This window comes from Ostrinia nubilalis, chromosome 24, assembly GCF_963855985.1.
Source record: "Ostrinia nubilalis chromosome 24, ilOstNubi1.1, whole genome shotgun sequence".
Lineage (NCBI taxonomy): Eukaryota > Metazoa > Arthropoda > Insecta > Lepidoptera > Crambidae > Ostrinia > Ostrinia nubilalis.
In genome coordinates this window covers 2,844,064-2,866,617 of record NC_087111.1, presented here as the reverse complement: position 1 = coordinate 2,866,617, position 22,554 = coordinate 2,844,064, and the positions used below count along the sequence as shown (strand labels likewise).

The 22,554-nt window shown below is 39.5% G+C and overlaps 2 protein-coding genes across 2 annotated transcripts in view; one reads left to right on the top strand and one right to left on the bottom strand.

Moving 5' to 3' along the window:
• LOC135083728 (4-hydroxybutyrate coenzyme A transferase) overlaps window positions 1–4,191 on the bottom strand; it is a 29,548-nt gene extending 25,357 nt beyond the window's left edge. The window contains exon 1 of the mRNA XM_063978452.1: window positions 3,814–4,191. Coding sequence (XP_063834522.1) covers window positions 3,814–4,000 — 187 coding nt within the window. The 5' untranslated portion in view covers window positions 4,001–4,191. The remainder of the gene's footprint in view (window positions 1–3,813) is intronic.
• A 3,237-nt stretch (window positions 4,192–7,428) lies between these two features.
• LOC135083690 (V-type proton ATPase subunit B) lies at window positions 7,429–22,221 on the top strand. The gene is made up of 11 exons (XM_063978399.1): window positions 7,429–7,600; window positions 8,955–9,073; window positions 10,093–10,222; window positions 10,878–11,009; window positions 11,949–12,073; window positions 13,248–13,478; window positions 14,096–14,198; window positions 14,990–15,144; window positions 18,756–18,893; window positions 19,908–20,036; window positions 20,646–22,221. The coding sequence occupies exons 1-11, from the start codon at window positions 7,516–7,518 to the stop codon at window positions 20,781–20,783; spliced, it is 1,485 nt and encodes a 494-aa protein (XP_063834469.1). The 5' UTR covers window positions 7,429–7,515; the 3' UTR covers window positions 20,784–22,221.
• The last annotated feature ends 333 nt before the right edge of the window (window positions 22,222–22,554 follow it).

Below are 22,554 nucleotides of genomic sequence, written 5' to 3'. Positions count from 1 at the left end.
AAAAACATTGTCGAGTGGCGACCACGGGCTGGAAGACGTAGCGTGGGCAGGCCTCCTACTAGGTGGACCGACGATCTGGTAAAGGTCGCGGGAAGAGCCTGGATGCGGGCAGCGCAGGACCGTTCATTGTGGAAATCCTTGAGGGAGGCCTTTGTCCAGCAGTGGACGTCATTTGGCTGAAACGAACGAACATAAAAATGAATGAGCTCTTTTAAAATAACGCGTAGGTACATCAGCATGTGTCCAGGTGCCAAAAGACGCTGGTCTTCCGTAGGTGCCTGTATGAGTTGGAGGGGTACTACTGCGCGCACCAATACACTACTCTTTCATGTTCGGAGTTTCCCTACGTGATCGATCAGAAATGAGGATATCCCGCAGAATTACCCAGCTGAAGTCCCATTGGGCGGGCCACATGGCTTATAGAGCTGATAGCCGTGGAGACAGAAAGTTCTCAAGTGGCGACCACGGACCAGAATAAGCAGTGTCCAGTGGGCCACAGCTCCAGCTACCCATTTCCATGTTTTCTCTCGCTCTCATCAAATGGTGATTCTTTGCGATAGAACGAGACGTCATGACCAGAAATGGGTAGCTGGAACGTGTAGCTGTCTGCACAAAACTAATCATTGTAAGAATCCTTGTTTTAATTCAAATTTCAAACATATAAAAGGGTACGATGATCCTATCTACAAAATAGGGCGACGAATTGGCTATTATGATGACCGACAGCGGAACTACGGGAATGCCTTTAGGGACCGTAGCTGGGCCTCGCTCGCTATATCATATTTGCTTATCTGAGTTATTTACTTTAATAACTTGTGCCCAATTTTATTCTAATATCGGCCAATAACGTTGTGACTTTTATCAAAGGATTCTGAGGTCGCGCCATGCAAATTTACTTAGTGATTGCATAATAAGTAAGCAAGTTAGGTACTTATTTGTACATGCATGTGATTAGCATGTAAACTACCAACGTTAACAATGATACCTACCTACCTTACATTAACTAAAAGTGACAGCACATGAAGGTAAACATTATGGAACCTTATGTTTTTTTGTAATAAGAGCTACTTTTGCAACAAAATGCAGTCTAATGTGCTGTCCACTGTACATTTGGTGTTACATTGAAAGTTGTAGATAGGCACCTTTGTTCTTCATTGACTAACGTTGCATTTACATTCATCAAGAATAAGACATTTAGACATTTAGGTTTAGTCATGTGTGAATGAATTAGTATTATCTAATCCAGCGGTTCCCGAATGGTGGTCCGCGGAACCCTGGGGTTCCGTGGAAAGGCCGCAAGGGTTCCGTAAAAAATATTATCCCACGTTTCGTGACCGACGTTGTTCGCTCGCACCGACTTGTTTACGCACTAGGGAGGGGCAGGGCGTGCGGGCGGAGTAGTAAGGGGGTTCCGCTAGGAAAAGTATTATCAATTAGGGTTCCTTGGCAAAAAAAATTGGGAAACCCTGATCTAATCAGTGCTGTCTTTTAATTAACAATTTACAGTGACTAACGCCCGTATTCACAAACGATGCTTGCTTAAGTGAAGCAGCAAATCGAATTTTGAATAGAGATCTGTGATTGGTTCAAGTGTCACCCTGTGCGTTCACGCGCACTGTGAGCCCTCATAGTAAGGTTTGTGAACACGGGCGTTACTTATTATTATGAAAATGCAAGATCAACGTTGATTCAAGTTAAGCATACTTTGATAAAATTCATTATCTGATCGCAGCTCATTATTATGTGCATAATGATACATAGTGAAGTAGATATAACACTTGAGTAAATGAATACACAAAAGCATTTACCACCAGATACATACAAACAGACATTAATAACTTATGTTTAACCACATTAGTTCAAGTACAGCCATTACTAAATGATGAATTTAAAGAATGGTTTTGAAACTTTTATTTAATCATATCCTCATAATCATAATATCTTTATTGCTTCATGTGGTACAAACAAGGTGGTACAAATAAACTAATTTAGTTTAAGATTTAAAATCAACTGAAGAATGACATTTTGAAGCTGATATTCTTGTAATGATCCTTAATGAAGAATGCAAAATAAGGAAGATTATGAAATACCGTTTAATTAGTTAGTCCAATGTCCAACATTTGAACTTCAGCAATGATAAACAAGATATTCCCACAAGTTAATTTTTTGCTTGACATAAAGAATAATAATATCAAAACACTCTTACACATAATTTATTTTTATATCGCTCTAAAGTTCAATAAGTCATCAGTCTCCTAGTTTTATTGTATGATGATAATTTCAAAACAAACTTCAATATTTAACAGTAATTGTTTGTCTATTTTACATTAAATAATTAAGAATAATTGTATGGAAAGTCATAAACTCATAAAAGTGATCATTTATTTAGCCACTTATAATTTTGCTTTGTGTGTTTTTAATCATCAGAACTACTGGCCATATTTGATCCGGGACTTTCAAGAGATTTTACTATGTGCCTTTTACCAGAGGAATGTACTGGTTTTGGAAGACTCTACATTATTCTGATAAAACCGAAACCCTGGACAATCCCTATTAATGATTTGCAAGTCATTTTAAGATATTTCATACAATAAAACTGTTTGTCTCAAACTCTTAGTATCTGGGCAGATTGCCAGTGAATTTGATAATATTATACAATCCGTGTTGGCAAGTTGAATCCAAGGTGTACCCAGAATGTTCATTGATTAGTTATAAATATATGGAGTTGTTTATTTATAAAATTAATGACAATATACTACCTAACTCTTTATTTGAAACACATTTTGGTGCTTTATTAGAGCATTATAGTGTCTAGAGACTACCTTTTGCTAGCTAAGCTTTTTAATTTAGAATTTACTAAGGATAAAAAATCCTTGCTATAAGATATAAACTGATAGCCAAAGTAGGTAACTCTTTCATTAATATTCTTATCCCAGTTTCAACTATCAAAGCCTGTGTGAGTTTTGTAAATAATTTTCCTTGAATTTTATCAACTGTTTTCCTTGTTTCAACATTTCTATCTTTTGTTGTCAAGGCTTTAAAAATGTTATGGAGACCATAATCCAATCATTAATGAATGAAAATAAAATTATTTCCACTTAACACAATGGTCTCAAAATCGAAACTTCAATAATAATCATAGAATAGACAAAATAAGTGTAAAAACGTAACAAACTGATTTAGCTTCATCATTTAAGCTTATTGAAACAAAAAACAACAAACTATGCTACACACAAAATAAGCATTGAGACTTTAGTTTTAAAATTTCAAATGCAAAATTAAAAATAATAGATTCTGAATTTAATGAAAAAACTTAATGCATATTCAAATTAGATAAACAACTGACATCTACTTTGACCTCAAAACTTGAAAAGGAATCTATTGAACTTTAGACTGAGTAGTAGACAATATTGTATTGTACCTTTAGGTCCCATGACCAACAACGAACATGCGTGGTTCACATTCTGAACCCTATTGTGTACGGAATTAGGGCCATGTGCATATAATGACTATGATTGCCAATGTAATCATCTATAATAGCCCGTAGCATCCTATCAATTTTACAGTGGCGCATTTCAAACACTACCTCGTGAATACGTAATGTGAATACTCAAATTTAAAACTAGTTTACACTTAAATTATTCATGCAAATGAGATTACAGCTACGAATAAAATAGGAAGACTAAACACAGACTATGATTTGAAACGTGTACTAAAGGCCATGGAATTTGGTATGTTACAGTTTATTGAGCGTAGGCAAGAAATGTAATTGTAAATATTACCTACGTGACGTGTTGCTAGGTAGGTACTCACCAGATTTCAAACATTTCTCAAAGGCTTCCTTAGCAGTCACGAACTCAGGTTTCCTGTCGAGGGGCTGCGACAACTCCTGGGTGTACGTAAAGTACGTTCTATTCGCTTTCGCAGAGCACAGCGCAGCACTTATTCTACTAAAATTACGGCTAGAAACATGAGGGACGACTTTGCCCATCACAGACATTTTGGTAACGATTGTCGGCAAAACCGAATTCCGAACAAAATACGACCACTTATCGAACACACCCAGTTAGTCCATAAAACCGGGCGCGATAGTGATTTGGAATATTTGATTTGTTTTATTTTTAGGAATAAAAATACGATAAACAACCCGCCCACTTCGCGCCGGCTTCGAAACCGAACTAGTGATGCTACTAACCAAGCTATGCTCCCTAATGATTTTTCAATAGTATTGAGTGAGTATCGGCTTGTTGTGTGATTTTTTATAATAGCGATTTATAAATATCATCATTTACCTATTACAAGTATTACAACCGAAGCTATTTTTAGTAGGTATTAGGAAAAACAAAAAACTTTCATGAAAGATACACATTTAAATACTTATGACAAATTAAGGCGAAGTGGAATCAAAATAATACCACTGTATTTTGATTCCGCTTTTTTAGTCCAGTAACAATTTATTTTTGAGTTTTAAAAATAGAAAGATTAATTTTGCAGGGCAAAGTCTACGTGCCAAATTATAACAACATAAAATTATCACTTCACGGGATTTATTGCAACAATATCTATTTTAACGGTAAATAAGATATTTAACCTTAACCCTCCCGACGTTTCGGCTCGGTTGCACGAGTCATGGTCTTCGTTATCACCGGATTCCACATCGCAAATCGCGTTCTAGGCCGTCTCAGAGAAACCCGGACACTGTTAGTGTAGTTTGTCGGACTGACTGTACCACTGACGAAAATAATGTGCAAATGCGGGTGGGTGAAGAAAACTCATCGCGCCGGAGCAGACGACGCCGCTTCTCTTCAGTCTGCCCGCGACCATGACTCGTGCAACCGAGCCGAAACGTCGGGAGGGTAAATATCTTATTTACCGTTAAAATATTTATATAATGTATAATTATTGTTGCAATAAATCCCGTGAAGTGATAATTTTATAGTGAAAATGCAACATAATAGTTTTAATAAATACATATTATATAACAACATAATTTAAGCATTTTTTCGATTTTAGACGATAAGATTATTTACATACCTATCGCTCTTACCATTGCGCCTATCCTAGCTTAGCATAAAATATTTTACCTAGAAACTGTTTCCGGTAAAGATTAATTAATTATGGGACGACGGCATGACGCTCATTTAAACTCGAACTTTATTTCGATCATGCATGACTTATTATTCAAATTCTATTTTTATGTTGGGTCAGTTTCAGTTTCAGTCACCTTTGTCAGTCTCATGAGAGAAAAATATACAATTACAAAACAAAGTATACAATAAATGCGAGCTAGGTAGATATAGTTCGTGCACTTTTGTTTTATTTATTTTCAATTTTCCTTTTTTTAAGGTTTCTTTATCTGGATTTCTGGACTATAAGAGTTTGTGGCATACTTTATTAAACATTTTGACTATTCCCCAAAACTGTGATTATTATTTTATTTATTTATTGATTCCCTGAGTATTGAATCATAATTTATTTTATGATACTATAGAGTTCTCTTATTCACCATCTGGTAATAAAAAAATATTAGTACTGAAATAGCTTGCTATTCCACATTGTAGTCCTTGCTAGTACTTTCAGTAAGTAATGAGTTATTTTATGGATGTCAACGTGAAATTGTGAACTCTGTCAGTTTATAATATAACGCGTTAGATTGTAAACTAACAGTGGGTTAGGTTAGGTTAGATTGTAATTTAACTACGTCAGATTATAATCTGACGGAATTCACAATTTTACGGTGACATGGACATCACTATAATTTTCTTTTGACAGTTACTGTCAATGTGACATTTCTTTGACCCATAACGGAATAGCGTTATTTGTAACAGTAAAATATCGGTATAATCACATTGAATATCGTTATTTTAAGGGCATAGACAATCAATTTGACAAGCCTGGCCACAAAGAAAGGATGAATGATTAAAAATGTTGCTACTTTATGTAAAATTCCATTGAAATCGGTATTTTGGAGTATTCAATGCAAACCTTCCAATCTTTAACTTGTTCAATGCTCAATGGTTATTTTTATTTAAAAACAGAATTTCTTTAATCTATATAAAGGTTTGAATGATATTTTAAACGGAATTGCTGCATTTGCCTTTGATATTTCGGTACTGTTGCATCCATGCACTTCGTGATCAGGGCGTTTGCAACAGTGCAGTATTTACAATATAAGCCTGACCAGGAACATAAAAACCCTGGCATGGAGGCGCTTCAATTGCATTTGATAGTGCAACACTGGGTACAGTCGTACCTGTATTAAATTAATAGGCTAACTTTATGTATCAGGATTAAGGATTATAGGCTTATTTAATATTTTCATAAATTAACAAAAACATATTATATTATAGGTAAACTGGTTTAAATAAATTAAATGAAACCATCAATCGAGCAAGTAGGATTTTATTATTATTCATCAATAATCAAATTCTGAACTTGAATATTTAACTACAATGTCTGCTCATGAACGCTTCAAACTCGGTACTTCTTTCCCAATTCCATAAAATTCAATCCCATCAAAAACAATACTTGTCAAAAAAACCAAGTCTCGCAACTCAGTTGTTCTACGGTAAAAAGTTGTGAGATCCATGTAATACCAAGTCCAGGCCAGGAAATCTTTAACGTTTTACATAAATATATTGACTTGGCCATCGCACTAAATAATTTAATTTAGGTACACGTGTTTTCATGGACCACGGAGGAACTGGCTATCTTATCTCTTAACTGCCTGAACACAACAATGCTGTTAACATTGTTGTTATGGCGACAGACTTAGATAAGATGGTGGTAGCTAGCCAGGCGGACTTAGAACAAGCCCTACCACCAACCAAACTGAACAGAAAAATCTGCCCCCACTGGGAATCGAATCCGGGACCTCTGCGTCTAAAGCAGGTGGCCTTACCACTAGACCACAGAGGCGGTTAACGAATACGAATGTCAATCGTTCGTTTCAGCCAAATAACAACCACTGCTGGACATAGGCCTCCCCCAAGGATTTCCACAATTAGACCGGTCGCGGACTCGCGGTCCCACGCCGTTTGCATACAAGCACTCCTGCGACCTTCACCATCGCCTGCCCACACTATGTCTTCCGGCTCGTGGTCGCTACTCGAGAACTTTTCTGCCCCAGCGGCCATTAGCTCTGCGAGCGCTATGTGCCCCGGCCCCACCCGCCCACTACTACTTGATTTTAGCGATTCTGCGGCTATATCAGAATGCGAATGTCAATAGCCTTCTTGTATTATATTAGGATGTGAATATTATTTAGGAATTAGGATGTGAAACTATCATTCTTTGAAATTTTTAGAATGAATAACATTCAAAATCAATTCATAAACATTTTTCTTCAATTTCTAAGGAAATGTATTAGAAATTGGCAACATTTGCCTTGTGATAGGTCACGTGACGGCACGTGAAGGAGCATAGACAATACATCCATTCGTCAGTTTTCGGGCGAAGAGGGCAGCGCAGTTTGGTATTTTATTGAACGGGCTGCCAAAAAGTGAAAACTGTAAAATGGCAAAAACCCTCTCAGCTACACAGGCTAACAAGGAGCATGTCCTTGCAGTGTCTAGGGACTTCATATCCCAGCCCCGTCTGAGTAAGTACAGCCTGAAATTATCGTTCTACGAGATGTAACGTCATACGCTTGTCAATGAGTATCGATTTTGCTGCGGTTTTCATGTTACTCCTTACTCCTGTTTGTTTTTCTTTCCGCTTGCATAAATTTCTGATTCTCAAGCATACAAATTTGCTATTTCATGAGTATCAGTTGGATTCATGATGGTCCCATTCGATAATCGTTCACGTCCTATCTACCGATGTTCCAAAAAAACTAGTTATCAAAACTAATTCACCCCATAATCTTGAGATATTTCAATACTTGAGGCACTCCTGTAGATTTTCCAGTAATACAATTTCCAATTACGCCTAATTTGTCCCTATTTTTACCGTTTGAACTAATTTCTACAAGGTTTAGCTCTATGAACTATAGATAGGTGTGTACCTATGTGTTAATGGCCTAGCCGTATTGCGTTATGTTCCGAATTTTTCCATGATACTCCCATTAATTTAAATAGGTTTCTTTTATACATGGACATTGTTATAAATGCTCATCCTTCATACAAGTATTATTACATAATAATGTCCTTTTAGAGACAGACTGGGCAACATCATAATGCTAAGTTATATTTTTTCATTCAATGGAGCTTAAATTCCTCCCATGATGTCACAGTCACATAAAACAATGTAAGGAAAAGTTAATCTTTGTAAAAGATAAGCCATTTCAATCATTTGATTGTTTAACTGTGATGTCACAAATCAGCTGTTTTCATGTTGTCATGTGACAAAAAACCTAAGTTGTAATTTTGTAACATTTTAATAAAATGCAATAATTTAACTGCTTCATCTTTGTTTATGAACATTTGTCTATCAATAATATTTTATGTATCTAACAAGATATTCTGTGCTAATTATGACAAATTGTGTTGATTCCTTTGGTTTTAAAATCAAATCAAAAATAATAGATATAATTTTAGTTATGCTTCTTTTTAAATAATGACTCTTTCTTCATCTTCTTTGCAATAGTTTTCATGTAATAATTGGGAACAGCAAATAAATTGACAATAAATTAATGATCAAAACTTTAATTTTGGATTGAAAAAGCAACCAGTGAATTCTCATTTCTACTGAAATAACTCTACGAATGTTTCATAGTAAAATTATAAAAAAATTTAGTTTTTTCATGTTTTTGAAAAAACTAATAACCATTGACTTGTAATACAGACATAAGCACTAGCCACAGATGTATGTATTTAATACAAAAATGGTTTCTATAATATTAAATTCTCCAATTCCTTCTTTATTATACAAATACAAAGAAGATTGTTTTATTCTATTCATCTTTCTTATTTTCCAAAATTCGAAGGTTTAACGAAACTGTTTTTCATAATCAGCCTACAAGACGGTGTCGGGTGTGAACGGGCCGCTGGTCATCCTCGATGAGGTGAAGTTCCCCAAGTTCTCAGAGATCGTCCAGCTGAGGCTTGCCGATGGAACCCTCCGATCGGGTCAGGTTAGTCACAATTATAATTTTTAATATTATAATACATAATTAGGCTACTGTACTGTTTTTATTTTTAAGTTCACATGTATCAATTCATGCTGTTTGTTTCCTTAATAAAGAAAAATAAAATAAAATAAATGTTTTAAATGAAAACTTATTGATTTTTCTCAGAAAAAACTAATCGTTTGTTTCAACTAAAGTAGACTGCTGGACAAATTATTTAATACACCTCCCTCCATATTTCGAATTTTTGTCGAAAGTGTAAGCTACAAGCAAGTTTATAATGAGGAGTACGCGTCTATGAAGCTACGCCTCCGTGGTACAGTAGCACTAAGTAGAGGCACACTCTAGGCGACACACGACAGGCTGTCGCTTGCGGGCATCAATTTCATATATTTTGTTCAAAGCTTCGCACACTTGGCGTCACGAGCTAATATTATGAAATTGACAAGAATAGGCGTCAAGTCGCCGAGCTTTCGCTGTCGCGTGTCGCCGAGTGTGCGCCTACTCTTAGGATGAGTTGCACCATCTTACTTTAACTTTGACAATGGTCAAAAATCTGTCAAAATCCATAGAAAAATCACCCATTATCGTATAGTTACGGTTCAAGTTAAGATTTAACCACACCAACGCTTGCACACCGCCATCGCCGGCGCGATCATAGGCCAATGACAGGTCGTGCGACCCATGACAGTCCACGCGACCTGTCAGTGGCCAATTATCGCGCGATCCTCGATGATGAGGCGATCTGCACGCATTGGTGTGGTTAAAGCTTTAGGTGGTGCAACTCAGCCTCAGGCCCAGAACAGACGGTGAAACGCAACTGCTACGAAACTGCAAGTTTCTGATGATTCTGATGAATGAAACCGAAACTGAAAGTTTCAAACTGGTCGCGTCATGTGTGGTCTCAACGGACGCTATGGCAGAAACTTAGATGCAACTCAAAAGTAACTAGCAGTTGCAGTTTCGTTGCAGTTGCGTGTCACCGTCTGTTCTGGGCATTAATCTCAACATTCTATCCGTGACAGGTGCTGGAAGTCAGCGGTTCCAAGGCCGTCGTCCAGGTGTTCGAGGGCACGTCGGGCATCGACGCCAAAAACACCCTCTGCGAGTTCACCGGAGACATCCTGCGCACACCTGTCTCTGAGGACATGTTGGGTATGTGATTTGTTAGTTTTTACAAGGTTTCTTGTCACTTTTTTCTTAGTTTACAATGGTTTTCTTATTAACGGAACAGATTTCGCCGCACTGGATCTTCAGAATAACCGTCATTATCATCATCGGGCTGCCGAACAAGCGATTTATCAAATGCGAATTATTATTAATAGTAGCGATTAAATCATTATTTTGCAAGAATAAAATCGATTATAAATCGATCGATCGAAATGCCTTGGTAAACAAAAGTATCGATTAATTGGCTATTTTGTAATTTTCGAACTGTAATGTGATATGCAATAAACAGTTTGAATTTTTCCCCATTTAAATTATCGATTGATAAAATTGATGTCCTGTCGATAGTACAACAATACTGGTCTATCCCTTTTTGCCCAAGTGCTTACTTTGGGGATGGTGGAAGATTTATGAAAGTCTTAGCTTGCAGCAGCACTATCTAATGAAAACACGCCATACGGTTTTTACAAGTTTCAAGTAATGTTCTATTCCAGTCCAGTTACATTTTAATTCTTCATCATCACCATCATTTCAGCCACAGGACGTCCACTGCTGAACATAGGCCTTCCCCAATGATTTCCATATCGCCCGGTTGAGAGCAGCCTGCATCCAGCATTTTAATTCCTTTTATCTACGTGTTTAGGTCGTGTATTCAACGGCTCCGGCAAGCCCATCGACAAAGGCCCCCCGATCCTGGCCGAAGACTACCTGGACATTCAGGGTCAGCCCATCAACCCCTGGTCCCGTATCTACCCCGAGGAGATGATCCAGACTGGTATGTATCAAAATATTGTTATAAACTTTTGAAAAGGTTTCTTTGAACTAATTTAGGGCTAGTTGCTTTCTTTTTACAATATACCGGCAGGTATTGGTCCCGAAATGACATTGTACTCATAATACGCACTAAAAGTGCGATGTATTGATGAAATTTTAGCCAAATAATGTCCATTGCCGAAGTGATAACCAAGTCAGTGCCTGAGGTATGGGAACGGTACAGGCAGAGGATATATTTGTGACGTCAAATATCAGCGAGATTTTAGATGTGCTTCACGCCCGTATTCACAAACGATGCTTGCTTAAGTGAAGCAGCAAATCGAACACGCAGTGTTGAACAGAGCTCCATGATTGATTCGCGTGTCAGCCTGTGCGTTCACGCGCACTGTGAGACCTCATGATAATGTTTGTGAATACGGGCGTTAGACTTGTATGCTCATGCCATAATAAGTCAATGTCACCTTTCCCGTGCTGCTCTGATACCTCGGGCATTGACTCAGTTATGTACTGGACCTGTAAGAATAGAATAGGTGTGACATTTGAAAAAACAAAAACATGTCATAGGAACTTACACCAATAGATGTTCATTCCCTAGCAGTGTTTTTCAACCTGTGGAAGCTTCTACAGGGGCTTCTTTCTATAGGGTCGCGAGAGGTCGCAAAAACTACCTCAGTAAAAAAAACAGTAAAGTTTAAAAGATAGGTTTACCTATCCGAAATTTAATGTTTGCATATGCGTAAATGCTGTATGGTATGGATTGAAGTATTCGGTTCCTACAACATCTTTGTGACATTATAAAATGCATGAAAATAATATTTTTTCACACTAGGGGGTCGTGTCATAAAAAGTTTGAAAACCACTGCCCTCGCTGAAGGTATCCTACGACTTAAGTTAATAAGTTTAAAGTAAAACCAGGCTGCTTATCCTAACCTGTGTGCAGGTATCTCCGCTATCGACGTGATGAACTCCATCGCCCGTGGGCAGAAGATTCCCATCTTCTCCGCCGCCGGTCTTCCGCACAACGAAATCGCCGCCCAAATCTGTAGACAGGCCGGTCTTGTCAAGGTAAGTTCCATCGTTCGTTCGTTCGTTTCAGCCAAATGACGTCCACTGCTGGACAAAAAAGGCACACAATGGTTTTCCACAATGAACGGTCCTGCGCTGCCCGCATCCAGACTCTTCCCGCGACCTTCACCAGATCGTCGGTCCATCTAGTAGGAGGCCTGCCCACGCTACGTCTTCCAGCCCGTGGTCGCCACTCGAGAACTTTCCTGTCCCAACGGCCATTGTCTCTACGAGCTATGTGCCCCGCCCACTGCCACTTGATTTTAGCAATTCTGCGAGGTATGTCGGTCACATACTTCAACTAAATACTGACTAGGGCCTAGCTATAGAATCCTCATGACGAACACGCGCACGGAAGTATAGGCAACGGGAAACGAATTGAACTCGGCGTGTTTACACTTATCAATTTCGCGCATAGTGTAACTGCGCCATCAAACAAAAGTGAAGAATATGCATCTCTAATTGCTTTCGAATGGTTCATCGTATGCTTTCGGACTTAAGATTGCGAAAAATTCACGTATGCACCATTTTCCGTATAAAACACGCGTAGTTAAAAAAAAATAGGAAGTCTTCAAGGACTAACATTTTGAGACATTGAAGAGCCTTCAAGTACTACAACATTATTGGGACATTTCTTAAAAACCAGTCATTTTAAAAACCACATTCGAAGCATTAAAGTTACAAACATGTTATAAACTGATGCATAAATAATAGGCTAGTTTCCTAAAAAAATGTTTTTGGTCTGTCAATTTTAGTATAAAAAACTATTGCACACGTATATATGTTTAATTGTCAATCAAACAAATAATTACAAAGTTATAGTGCGTTGAAGTTCCGCGCGACGCCACAAAGTGCTGCAATTTTACGCACTCACTGACGTCACGGGCCTTTTCTTTAGAACTTTGGTACGCGTTATCTCTTTACATTTTCATTAGTTTTAAAAAGTGAAAAATAGGTGTTGAGTAGTTTTTGATAAGCTAACTCGCGCTTTTTTACCCACGAAACATCCCTATTGACTTTGTTGTTAACGCCATAAGACTCATAATTCCATACCATTACCACTAGGTCTCCGACAAATCAGTGCTTGTCAGCTATTAGGACAACTTCAAACTGACTTTGATAATATAAACCCTATGGCTTACGCCTTAAAACTCATAATTTCATATTTCACCAGGTCCCCGGTAAATCAGTGCTCGACGACCACGAAGACAACTTCGCCATCGTGTTTGCCGCTATGGGTGTCAACATGGAAACCGCCCGGTTCTTCAAGCAGGACTTCGAAGAGAACGGCTCTATGGAGAACGTGTGTCTGTTCTTGAACTTGGCCAACGATCCCACTATTGAGAGAATCATCACGCCCCGTCTGGCTCTGACCGCTGCCGAGTTCTTGGCTTACCAGTGCGAGGTGAGTTTTTAACATATTTATTTAGCTTTAGGTTGCGTTTTCGCCAGCGTGAATTTCCATCTGCCTTAGAAATATTTACTTTAAAGCGCGGGGGGAGAGGACAGTTTCAAATAAAAAGAAGAAAGGTGATTTAAGACCCGGTTTCCATCGAAGCGGAGCGGAGCGGAGAATTTCAGGTGGACGAAATTTTCTATAGTATTTGACAGCGGCGGCGTGGAGCGGAGCGGAGAAGTGGAAATAATGTAATCTGATTGGTTATTCAATTCACTTCTCCGCTCTGCCTTGGTGGAAACCGGGCCTAAAGTACCATTGATGTGATATGACGCCATATCAGTTCTAATTAGATTCTTCTTGCAAAGTCCAGTTTGAGTTCACCTAAAATAGCGCTACTTTTTATACTTAAACACCTTTTTGTTGATGAACTTGTGTTCTATCGCCACTGAGGGCAAACTGTTCCGTTAATGTCACGTGTGCTATTTCCAACTTATTTTTCTTTCTATTAAAAATGTAAAAAGTTGTGCTCCATACCACCACATTTATACAACATAATAACACATGCAAACTGAGTTATCCATGGTAGCATAGTATTACAATAAAATGTGTTTGTATGTCCACAGAAACACGTGCTGGTAATCTTGACGGACATGTCGTCGTACGCCGAGGCGCTGCGTGAGGTGTCGGCCGCTCGTGAGGAGGTGCCCGGGCGACGTGGTTTCCCAGGTTTGTTCCCACTGAATACGGAACTATTCCCACCTCTCGTTCCCACCACTGCAACTCCTGGGTAGCCAGGATCTACAGCTTGATCGCCATAAAAACCCAAGCAAGGTCAAGTTTGTCCCGGGGAAAGTTCAACTGTCATTGGACCCGCAACGAAATTAATCAGAAGAACATAGGAGTTTGAAATTAAGCCACACTAGAGCATAAATTCAGATTATACTTAACGTAGTGTTTATCCACATAGATGTGGATGAAAAAAGTAACTGAACTAACAAATGAGTCTGTGTGCTATTTTGAACTGCAACATTGTAGTTTTCTTAAAATCCATCCAGTGATTTTGTTTCGAAAAGCAACGAAAATCTAATCATCACAAACTTTCGTGTCTTATCATAGTGAAGGTTAAATAATTGAGCAATCTATTGACATACTTTTTATGATATTGTTCAGTAATAGTAACTTACGAAGGCACTTGTTTGCCAAATCATAAACATAATAATACTATAGTTACTTAGAAGAATTGGCAGAAGAAACATAATTTCTTTAATTAGTAAAAGCTACATAAGTAAATATTGAAACTAGTCATTGCCAAGAAAGATTTGGCCAACATTTTAAAAGTGTTTCCTAAAATTTTTTTGGTTTTCTAATGCCCAATGCCCGTTTTCACAATCAATCAATCAATAAGTGACCCCTATGAAAACAAAATTCCTGTTATGTGTAACATAGGCGTCACTTAAAAATTAGGGATTGATGGTGAAAATGGGCGTAAGATTTGTAATGATGATGTATCCTTCCAGGTTACATGTACACGGATTTGGCCACAATCTACGAGCGCGCCGGGCGTGTGGAGGGCCGTAACGGCTCCATCACTCAGATCCCCATCCTGACCATGCCTAACGACGATATTACCCACCCTATTCCCGATTTGACCGGCTACATCACTGAGGGACAGGTAAGTCATGTGTTTGTTCGCTAAGTGGAAAAATCGGCCGTGCTGTGAGTTATTAAACTAGAGTAAAATCGCAAGAAACGTAAATAGATCTTCTCAAGCCTTTTTCGTCAAGCAAGGTGAACTATAAGTTGAGGCCTAAATTGATAAAAAGGAACAGTATGTTATCAGTTAGTCGCTGTACTGTTGAATGTAAAAAGCGCCAAAGTGAGGGACTTCCACTGTTCTAACTTTGTGGTTCGTAAGTTACGAACTAGATGTGATCAATTTAATTTTGAAGCTAATATGAGTGCTTAGAGTCAGAGATAAACAAGTTGGTCACGTGTTTTGTTTACTGTGTGTTAGGGCCTTCGCCCACGGCGACTTTTTGTAGCGATGCAGTCGCGCTGCTGTAGTAGTCGCGCCGCGTTAGTACCGCGTTGGCATCACTTCTGTAGTGCGTTGCAAATGCGACTAACGCGCGTTAGTAGCGATGCTGTGTGCGACAAAGTCGCCGTGGACGAGGGCCCTTAGAAGAGCACCATTGTTACTAGGGCATGCAAAAACCGAGCGGTTTGGAAAAACCGGTTTTTTCGGTTTTTATTTTTAAAAACCGAACTAAACCGGTTTTTTCGGGTTTTTCGGGTTTTTCGGGTCGACTGTTTGTAAGTAAATAAAAATGCTGCAAATTATAATAAAAATCATTTTATTTCTTTTATATTCTAGTTTGACAAGATGAAGTTACATGTTCTGAACATAATATTGTGAGATCAATTGAATAGTTTAATTAAAAATCAAATATAAAGAGATCAACAATAGGATACTTCGCTCATTAGCAAAGCAAAACCTTTGGTCAGGACTTCTTGGCGGGAATCTGAAGCGTCATGTTAGCGGTTTTGTTTTATTTCCTCAAATTCGTGTGTGGGCGACTATTAATGTGTAATAATGGTGGATTATTAACCATTGAGTGTTCGTGAACGTCCATGGGTGTGGGCAAGTGAAGCAAAACAGTGCATCGTGATTCTTCTGGTTCTCTCAAGTTGTCCATAGGAGGTCTCAGTAAAGCACCACAACTTTACTGAGACTCAAAGGGTGGGAAAGGGTATCATCTATCATCCTTCATTATATCATTACTTGATCTCATTTTGTAACTCGTATCACTTATATACTGGAAAATGGCACAAATCAAGTCGACCTCGACGTGTATTGCCAACATCATCAAAAAAGAAGAAGAAAATTTGGTCATAGTTATGCTTATTTAAATAATATGTAAGTTGACACTGACAGAGACTAGCAAAGCAAAAATAATGGCGGCAATGGTCAAATACAAAGCGCGTTCCATTTTGCGCCCGCGCGCTTATAGCTTTAGCTAGAAGATACATGGTACTTTAGTTCAATACCATAGCCATAGACTATACTCTACTCATTCACATTGCATTCTTCATCATTCATCATCATTTCAGCCATAGGACGTCCACTGCTGAACATAGGCCTCCCCCAATGCTTTCCATGTTGATCGATTGGCAGCGGTCTGCGTCCAGCGCTTCCCTGCTACCTTTACGATGTCGTCGGTCCACCTTGTAGGTGGACGTCCCACGCTGCGTTTTCCGGTACGCGGCCTCCATTCCAGAACCTTTCTGCCCCATCGGCCGTCAGTTCTGCGTACTATGTGCCCTGCCCATTGCCACTTCAGCTTGCTAATCCGTCGGGCTATGTCAGCGACTTTGGTTCGTTTACGGATCTCCTCATTTCTGATTCGATCTCGCAAAGAAACACCAAGCATAGCCCTCTCCATAGCACGCTGTGCAACTTTGAGCTTCTGTATAAGGCCTATAGTGAGAGGCCACGTTTCCGAGCCATAAGTTATCACTGGTAACACACATTGGTTATACACTCTAGTCTTCAGGCATTGAGGTATTTTGGACGAAAAGATGTTGCGTAGTTTCCCGAACGCTGCCCAGCCGAGTTGGATTCGACGATTGACCTCCTTCTCGAAATTGGACCTACCTAGCTGGATCGTTTGTCCGAGGTAGACATACTTGTCGACAATCTCGACAATTGAGCTCCCAACTGAAACTGGGTAGGGCGTAACATGGACATTCGACATAAGCTTCGTTTTGTCCATGTTCATCCTCAGGCCTACCTGTTGGGAAACTCGATTAAGGTCTTCGAGCATTGTGCCAAGATCTTCCAACGATTCTGCCATGACTACAATATCGTCGGCAAACCGAAGGTGAGTGATGTACTCGCCATTAATGTTTATGCCGAATCCTTTCCATTCCAGGAGTTTGAAAGCGTCTTCCAATGCAGCGGTGAACAGTTTCGGAGATATAACATCTCCCTGCCTAACGCCTCGCTGCAGTGGAATCGTGCTCTGCTCCTGTACTCGGACCGACATGGTGGCGTTTTTGTACAAGCACTTCAGCACCTCGATATACCGATAGTCAATACGGCACCGCTGGAGAGATTGTAACACTGCAAGTTATACTCCTCAGTCTTCTGTATAACCTGCCGCAGCGTATGGATGTGGTCTATGGTACTATAACCTTTTCGGAATCCGGCTTGTTCGGGAGGCTGGAAGTCATCGAACCTACGCGCGAGACGGTTCGTGATGACTCTCGAAAACAGTTTGTAGACATGACTCAGAAGCGAGATGGGTCTGTAATTCTTCAGCAAGGTCTTATCACCTTTCTTGAAGAAGAGCACCACCACGCTTCTGTTCCATGCCTCTGGCGTAGTTCCCTGGAGTAAGACGGAGTTAAAGAGTCTCTGAAGGACTTTCAGTATCGGTGTTCCACCCGCATTCAGAAGCTCCGATGTTATTCCGTCATCACCCGGTGCCTTGTTGTTCTTTAGCTGTTTGAGAGCCATCCTAATCTCGTATAGGCTGATGTCCGGGATATCTTCGGTATAGTGTCGAGTTAGCTTAGCTCTTGGATCTGAAGTTGAGCTATCAACGGGTTTGGTGACCGAGGTATATAGCTGTCCATAAAACCTCTCGATCTCACCCAGAACCTCGGCTTTTGTTGACGTTACACTACCGTCCGCCGTCGTTAGCTTCGTCAGCTGGCTTTGCCCAATAGAGTTGTCTCTTGCGAACACTTTGGAGCCTTGGTACCGCTTCCACATTGCATTACAATAATTGTTTTTATTGATATGACTAAAGAAGCGTGTTCTTGTATGAGTTATTAAATTATCTAAAATCGTAGAAGAAAAACCGAAAAAACCGAAAAACCCGGATTTATAACTGACAAAAACCGAGTTCCAAATTGTGTCGGTTATCCGGTTAACCGGTTTGCATGCCCTAATTGTTACGCTTAGAAATCTTGACTAATGTGGAGCGGTAGAGAGTAAATAATATTTTATCCAAATATGTTACAAAGTTTTCTTATGTCTCTATTACTCAGTGATGCGAGCAGTTCAACAAATAGTTTTTTAATTCGTATTATATGTAAAGTAAGGATGTTATGGATATTATTATGAAGTTTCGTTTATGGATACGGTTACGGATATAGGTATAATATTATACCGGTTTCGGTTACGGATTTTTTTATTTCGGATATCCGAATGTTTCGGTTACGGTTATCCATAACATCCCTGTTATAAATTATCCTAACGAAAACTTCTTCCCTCAGATCTACGTGGACCGTCAGCTGCACAACCGTCAAATCTACCCACCAGTCAACGTGCTGCCGTCTCTCTCGCGTCTCATGAAGTCCGCCATCGGGGAGGGTATGACCCGCAAGGACCACTCCGACGTCTCCAACCAGCTGGTAAGTCAACCACTTTTGTAAAACCATGTTAAAGAAAGCATAATAATGCCCTTGTTCGAAGGAGAAATCTCTTACAAATTAATTAAAACTAAACTTTTGTTATTCTTAGGCTGAGTTGTATCACCTAACTTTGACGATAACGGTGTTTTATGCATGGAGTTTGACAGATTTTTGACGTTTGTTAAAGTTAACGTAAGATGGTGCAACCCAGCCTTAGTATGTTTTGTCTTATGTACAGCACTTAAGTACCCTAGACAAAACGCATTTTTTGATCGAATCGAAAATCGAATCCGTCAAAACTCCATACAAAAAAGGGGCTTTTCGACTGGTTTGCGATTATAATTTGCACTTTGTCTAGACCCACAGATTAACACAATAGATTTTTGACACAATATTGTTTGTGTCAAAAATAATTATGTACTTTACTTTGTTCTCTGTACCTGTCATCCGCTTTGCAACAGAGGGAAGCCGAATCTTAACATCGAACTCCTCCTATGTTTTTCTGATTAATTTCGTTGCGGGTCCAATGACAGTTTAACTTTTCCCCGGGACGAACTTGACCTTCACTGGTTGGGTTTTTATTGGCGGTCAAGCTGTAGATCCTGGCTACACAGGACTTGCAGTGGTGGGAACGAGAGTGGGGAATAGTCCCGTTTATTGTATTATAATAATCGGCCGTTTGGTGTAGTGGTTCAGAACGGACTACTATGCCGAGAGGTCCCGGGTTCGATTCCCGGCCGGGCAGAAATTGAAATGATGAATTTTAATTTCTGTGACGGGTCTGGGTGTGACTATGTATAATATTTATGTATTTAAAAAAAAAAGTATATAAGTAGTATATCCGTTAAGCTAGCACCCATAACACAAGCATTAAGTTGCTTACTTTGGGGCTAGCTGGCGCTGTGTGAAATTGTCCAAAGGTTTATTTATTTATTATTTATTTAATAATATGTTCGACGTGTGTACATGCATTTTCTAAGCGGCTCAACCGATTCTAATCCACTCTATCCTCAGTACGCGTGCTACGCTATCGGCAAGGACGTGCAAGCCATGAAGGCCGTCGTGGGTGAAGAAGCCCTGACGCCCGATGACTTGCTGTACCTGGAGTTCCTCACCAAGTTCGAGAAGAACTTCATCACGCAGGTACGTGGAATTTGTGTTGTTGGGATCGTGCACAATAGCCCATTCAAAAGGCTAATGCCCGTTTTCACCAGCAATCCCTAATTTTTAAGAGACCCTTATGGAAACAAAATGCCTGTATATGGTTGGCCAAAATCCGGTTAGGTTACCCCTATGGTAACATAGGGGTAACTTAAAAATTATTGATGGTGAAAACGGGCATAAGTGCGGTTTTAACTAAACATGCTGTTAGGATAGGTGCTGTTTTGGAATATAAATGTATTGACTGTGGTGACGACTGTACACTGTATAGTTTTAATACTCGAGGCGAAAATAGCCCAGTGGTGTCAGGATCAGTACCGATTCCAACCGAAGACGGTAGTTTGAATCCTTTTGCTGACATTTTGCCATGGCATGAGTCGGCGACATAATTCTTTGAATCAATGCCACCGACAATAACTCGCCGGTCTGGCAGGCAACAAGTCGGTGGCATGTATGCGACTTGCACGTAAACGACTCATGTCGGCGGGTCGCCAGGATTATTGCGTAGATTGCTTTGTAATGACATCCATAAAATAGTATTTCATAAATTATATTCCATAGAGCTTATTTTTCATTGCACTTTCTTTCCAGGGTAACTACGAGAACCGCACAGTCTTCGAGTCGCTCGACATCGGCTGGCAACTGCTCCGTATCTTCCCCAAGGAGATGCTCAAGCGTATCCCCGCATCCATCCTCGCCGAGTTCTATCCCCGAGACTCGCGCCACTAAACCACCACGCGGCCCATGCCTTCTCAAACTTTTGGCGAGCCCCACCATCGACCCTTGGGGTAGGCCAAACTTGTCAAGTAGCCCCAGTATCAACCCTTGGGGCAGGCCACACTTGTTAAGTGGCCCCACTATCAACCCTTGGGGCAGGCCAAACTTGTCAACTGGCCCCACTATCAACCCTTGGGGCAGGCCAAACTTGTCAAGTGGCCCCACTATCAACCCTTGGGGCAGACCACACTTGTCAAGTGGCCCCACTATCAACCCTTGGGCAGGCCACACTTGTTAAGTGGCCCCACTATCAATCCTTGGGGCAGGCCAAACTTATCAAGTAGCCCCAGTATCAACCCTTGGGGCAGACCAAACTTGTCAAGTGGCCCCACTATCAACCCTTGGGGCAGGCCAAGGTTTAGCCCCAAGACTATTGCCCTTTTGGCAGGAGCGTAGCTGCTGTAATTTTTCTGTAAGTTGTCCCACTACCAACTTGGCAGCTGTATCAATGATACGTGTGTAAGAAAAATAAATGTCAAATTTTGATTCAGACACGCTACATTCCTGCCTTTGGGGTATCGGTCATACACATGAGGGCCTTTGTTTGTAGTTTTATGGGACTGTAAGACAATATTTACCAGCTAAGAGTCCCTTAAACAAACAGATGGCCCTACTGGTGTATTAGTTGGCGTCATCGAAATGTAATCATGTGTAACTTATTCGTACTCTAGCAGTATTTGTGTTTGACAAGTTTTAGTAATGATTTTGATATGCATTCTCAATTTTATTTGTTTTTGCATATCAGAGTTAAGACTCGTATGAATATGTTACAGAATTGATTTCGTAGTGTCATATCTAGCTCACTTTAGAAGCTGCAAAAAGTTTGAGATGTGCTGTTTACTATTCCGCGGTACCTTGTAAGATAAAATATTGTTTATTATAATAGTAAGTTGTTAATAGTTAATGTGTATTTACTGTATTACGATCAATTTACAAAAAAATAAAACTAAATCGTGTCTCTAAAGTTTTCTGTGTAAGTTAACGTCTCGTGTATATAATTTCCCATAGTGTGATATGCCGAAATGATAAATTATTGAGATATTATATTTTTGAATAGATGCAGTTTTCTTTTTTGGTGCTTTGGACTCGTTGAAAATTTATACAATTATATTTGCAATATATTATATTATTTTGTGCACAAAATGTTGTGATGTGTTCAAATCTGTGTAATCGAAAATTTAAGAGTTTAATGTGATATTACTCGCTTGAAGTAGAGCAGTTGAAAGATGAATATCTATGTAAATATAATGGATATTTCAGCCAGTAAGTAACGCCCGTTACATTCCAAAATTACTGTTACCCACGTTCGCTCCAAAGCTAGACTTCTAATTCTGACTAAAATGAATTAGGAATCTGTTGTTTTCGATGGAAATAAAGTATAGAAAGTTAAGGCTTGTTTTATTTCTGCATTTTCTGCTACATTTATTGTAAGCTTTGCCTTGAAAGATCTTTGCGAACTTCACTAAATACACATTTTCAAAAAGTTTGAACAAACGCCACACGCACATAACGCAAACGTATATCAAAATCAAAATTATCTTTATTTGTTTAGACTAATTAAATTAGTTCTTGCAAATCGTCAAATGCTCTTAAGGAGCCTATACATGTCTCATTCTTTTTTTGCCCTACCAGCGCTTCGAGACAAACATTTGGCAAGTGCTGAGAAGAAGCGCCGCAACAAACTCAGTCACCACTGTCTACGAAGAGGGCAGTTGCCAGAAAC